The following is a 4159-nucleotide window of genomic DNA, read 5'->3' as shown; positions in this document are numbered from 1 at the left end:
TTACAGGAAGAAGGGAAGGATGGGCATTAACAGACAGGCCAATTCCTCCCCCAGCTACCCAAACACAGCAGGACATCAGCATGACTTGCCAGCAAAGGGACCCAGTCCACTCTGCAGGTCCAAGCACCACTTCCTCCACAACCCCCCAGTTAGCCCTAGACTTTCCTTTTCACAGGCCCCCAAAATAGCCTGCTTGAATGAACACACAGTGTATAGCAACTGACAGCTTCCAGCTAGCTCAATAGTGAAAACAAAAGCTGAAAATGAAAGATATTCTGCAGACAGTTACCAAAAAACAAAGAGCTGCCACAGCTGGGTCTACAACTTCTCTTCCAGCGGGTGAAGGGATAAGTCAGGAGAGGAGTTAAAACAGCTGCAGACGAAACACAACCCCTGGCTGACAGGAACCTGCTCCCTCCACAGTGGAAGCTGTTTCTGGACATGCTGGAGCCAGGAAGGATACGGAAAGAGACAAAGCAACTCTTCGAGTACGCACAGAGCGAAAGCAAGCAAGGGAGAAACTTGATTCATCTTGCCACACGAAAGACTTGAGTCACCTGTGTCCCCTCCAGAAACAGCACAACCCCCCCCCCCCCAAGCTCCGTGTACAGGCAGCAGAATTCCCTGCACCACCACAAAAAGGTCCACATAGGCGTCACGAGGCTCAGACAGCTCCTGCACAACGGGCAGCAGTAGTTGGCCACCCCCAGGCTACTCGTCTGTGGGGGCTCAGCCACCACAAGCCGTCTTGCCCGCTCTGAGAGGGAAGGGTGCCTTGAAGCCAACGCTCCTCTCCTATCTCAGAGTGCCATGGAGGGCAGCCCCACAAGTTCTCCTGTCCACCTACAGCATCAGTGCTTGAGCTGCCTGCGTGATCTGCAGCCAGCCCCCTCCAAAGTGTGCTGCAGGGACACCCCTCCACCTTCATGCTCCTCTCCATTTCCTATCTCTCAAGTACCACCTGGATGCCAAGCAGTGGGACATCTGAGCACCCAGAGAGTGTAAGGAACCTGCCTTTTCCCAAACTGTATCTACCCAAACTTCATCCTACCGAGGACCTCCTCTGAAAAATCCTCTATGCAGCAGAAGGCACAGGTACCTTCAAGGGACCAGAGATCTTCACAGCAGCACATGGCAGCAGGACAAGAGACAACAGACATAAACAAGAGAGGTGCTGAGTGGATACATGGAAAAACTTTTCCCCCATGAGGACAGTCAAGCAGTGAAGCGGGTTGCTCAGAGAGGTTGTGCAGTCTCCATCCTCGGAAGTTTTCAAGACCCAACTGGATAGCCCTGAGCAACCTGCCTGATTCATAGATGACCCTGCTTTGAGCACAAAATAGGGCTAGAAACCTCCAGAGGTCTCTTCCAACTTGAATTTGATCTCCTGACTCGTGCCCTTCTGTAGTGAGATGGAGACTCTGGTGCATGTGTACCCTCTCCCAGCTCCTCCAGAAGCTTCTGCTGAGGCTCTGGCTGAACTTTCCACCTCCCTCTCCCCATTCAAGGCCTCACCAAGTTGCAGAACTGTTGCACCTCCCAGCCTAGGTCACACTGACACCGGCTCCACCAGGCAGAGGGAGCTGGACGGGGAGATCCTGACAATAGCAAGGCTGTGTCTGCTCCCTCCTCTGTTCACAGCTCCAGGCATTTCCCTGCCCCCCAGGCCCTTTCCAGGGGTGGTGGGATCTACTGTCCCAGGAGGTTCTGCCTAGTGTTGCCTCATGGTTCCCTCCAGACCCATTTTCAAGCCTTTGACTCTCACAGTCCCTCCCATCAATTTTCCATTCTCCATAAATTCCAGGTGGGCTGAAAGGAAAGGAACCAGAGACACCATGTCCTGCCTCTCTCACTTGTTTTAGGAGGAGAGGGGAGTTGCTCCCCAGAGATGCTGATTGCTTTAGACTACAGACAGACCTGGGCTGACCTTCAGGGTCAAGGTAGCTCAGGCTGTAAGGATCCCTGAATGTCTCTGGACCAAGTCTCCACTCAAAGCAGGTTCAACTTCAATATTGAATTTCAACTTCAAAGCTAGGTCAGGTTGCTTCAGGCTTCCAGTCAAGTTGGCAAGATCTCCAGTGGTGGAGACCCCACAACCTTGCTGGATCCCTCTTCTATGGGTTGAACGTGCTCATGGCAAAAGTTTTTAGACTCTTCCAATCCCACTCTTTCTCCAAATCCCCTGAAGCACACAGCATAACCCACCGGTAGGATCTGACCTGCTGTGTTTGGTTGCACTCCCAGGATCCAAGTGAACAAAGAGGTCCCCCCGCCTCAGGACCCATCCCATGGTACAAACAGTTCAGCTGAGGAAGGAGAGGACAGGAGCCATCTGTTCTCTTCCTTCAGTTCCATTCACTTCTCTCCCTGAGACACATTGCCTGGTAGTAAAGCAACCCAAAACTTCCCCAGCCCTGGCCACCTCATCAGCATAAGGCCCAGCACTGACGTGGCCCTGCACGACATCAGGGACACAGGATCATGCTGGTGCCACACATGACACTTTTATGGCTTTTGTTTCACAAAGCTGAGGAAGACCTCTTCCCTCTTCCTTCCCGCCATCCCCCCCCCCCCAGCAGACATTTCATTCCACAAACAAAATCCCAAACAACAGAGGAACTTTAGAAAGTGAGATCTTCCAAGGTAGACGTGGGGTCCCAGCCTGGCTCACCGGGAGCGGGGGGAGGGGGGGGAATCCGGCAGGAAACTCCGAGCCCCCGCACCACGAAAGAAGGCAGAAGGGGCAGAGGGCTGTTGGCCCCGGCCAGGCACTTGGGGAGCTCCGGCGCTTCTTCAGCGAGTCTCTCCCCGCCGCAGCGGGTGCGGTGCGCCGGGCGCCCGCAAGGCCCCGACGGGCGGCGGCAGCGCTGCTCGCGGCGAGGCTCCGGCGGCTGCCGGCACGGCGGCGAGGCGCGGGGCGGCGGCGCACGGTGCCCCAGGGCGCCGCGAGCCGAGGGGGCCCGCGGGTGCCGCGCTCAGCGCCGCGCCGTCGGGCGGCCCGGCTGCCGTCAGAGGGCCGGCACGAAGCGGTCGGGGCCGCCGGCGTAGGCGCCGTGCCGCGGGCCGGGCCCGGCGGCGCCGTAGGCGGGCGGCAGCGCCGCGTAGGGCGCCGGCGAGCGGCGGCCCAGGAGCCCCGCGGGGGCGGGCGGCGGCGCGGGCAGCGCGAAGCGCCCGGCCGCCCCGTAGAGCTGCGCGGCGCCGCCGCCCGCCGCGTAGCCGCCCGCCGGCAGCCCCGCGTAGGCGTGGGGCAGCGCGGCGGCAGCGGCGGCGGCAGCGGCAGCGCAGCCCTGCGCCGGGTAGGCGGCGGCGGCGAAGGCGCAGGAGGCGGCGGCGGCGGCGGGCGGCGGCAGGTCGGCGGCGGGCGGCGGGGCGAAGAGGCGGCAGGAGGCGGCGGCGCCGGGCCCGTCGGCGAGGAAGGCCGGGTAGGTGGAGAGGTCGCTGCGCTTGAAGCGCTTCCTGCGGCGGAGGAAGCTGCCGCTCTCGAACATGTCGCGCGCGTGCGGGTCCAGCGTCCAGTAGTTGCCCTTGCCGGGGCGGCCGGGCTCCCGCGGCACCTTGACGAAGCAGTCGTTGAGGGTGAGGTTGTGGCGGATGCTGTTCTGCCACTTGCGCGGGCTGTCGCGGTAGAAGGGGAAGCGCTCCGTGATGAAGCGGTAGATGCCGCCCAGCGTCAGCCGCCGCTCCGGCGCCTGCCCGATGGCCATGGCGATGAGGGCGATGTAGCTGTAGGGCGGCTTGCCCCGCTCCGCCGGCCGCTTGCGCCGCCGCCGCCCGCCGCCTCCCGCCGCCGCCGCCGCCGCCACCGCCGCCGCGTCCGGCTCGGCGCCGCCCGGCTCGGCGCCGCACGGCGGGTGCCGCCTCTCGGCTGTCATCGCCGGCGGCGGCGCCCCCCCGACGTGCCGCTGCCGCTACCGGCGGGGCCGCGCCGCGGAGGCGCCGCGCAGCGCAGCGCCGCGCCGCCTTTTATGCCGCGGTGTCCGGCGGCCCCCCGCGCCCGGCAGCCGCCCGTCCCTCCCCTGCGCCCGCCCCGACCGGGCTGCGCTGCCGGCGAGGCGCGGCGAGGCGAGGCTGCCGCCGACGGCGCCCTCGGGGGGCGGTGGCTGCCGGTTCCCCCCGCCGCGCTGCGCCGCGCTGCGCTCGCGGCTCGGCGCTCGGCCCC

General features: G+C 63.1%; 1 protein-coding gene across 1 annotated transcript; it reads right to left on the bottom strand.

Moving 5' to 3' along the window:
- Positions 1 to 3008: 3008 nt before the first annotated feature.
- Positions 3009 to 3872, bottom strand: LOC136995355 (forkhead box protein E1-like). Its single transcript, XM_067315972.1, has one exon. The coding sequence runs from the start codon at positions 3870 to 3872 to the stop codon at positions 3009 to 3011; it is 864 nt and encodes a 287-aa protein (XP_067172073.1).
- Between the last annotated feature and the right edge of the window lie 287 nt (positions 3873 to 4159).

This window comes from Apteryx mantelli, chromosome Z (genome assembly GCF_036417845.1).
Source record: "Apteryx mantelli isolate bAptMan1 chromosome Z, bAptMan1.hap1, whole genome shotgun sequence".
NCBI lineage: Eukaryota > Metazoa > Chordata > Aves > Apterygiformes > Apterygidae > Apteryx > Apteryx mantelli.
The sequence above is the reverse complement of the archived record's forward strand: the minus strand, read 5'-3'. Positions and strand labels throughout refer to the sequence as shown.

Excerpts from the sequence above, each read along its gene's own strand:
- LOC136995355 (XM_067315972.1), bottom strand. The coding sequence starts at position 3,872 with ATGACAGCCGAGAGGCGGCACCCGCCGTGCGGCGCCGAGCCGGGCGGC.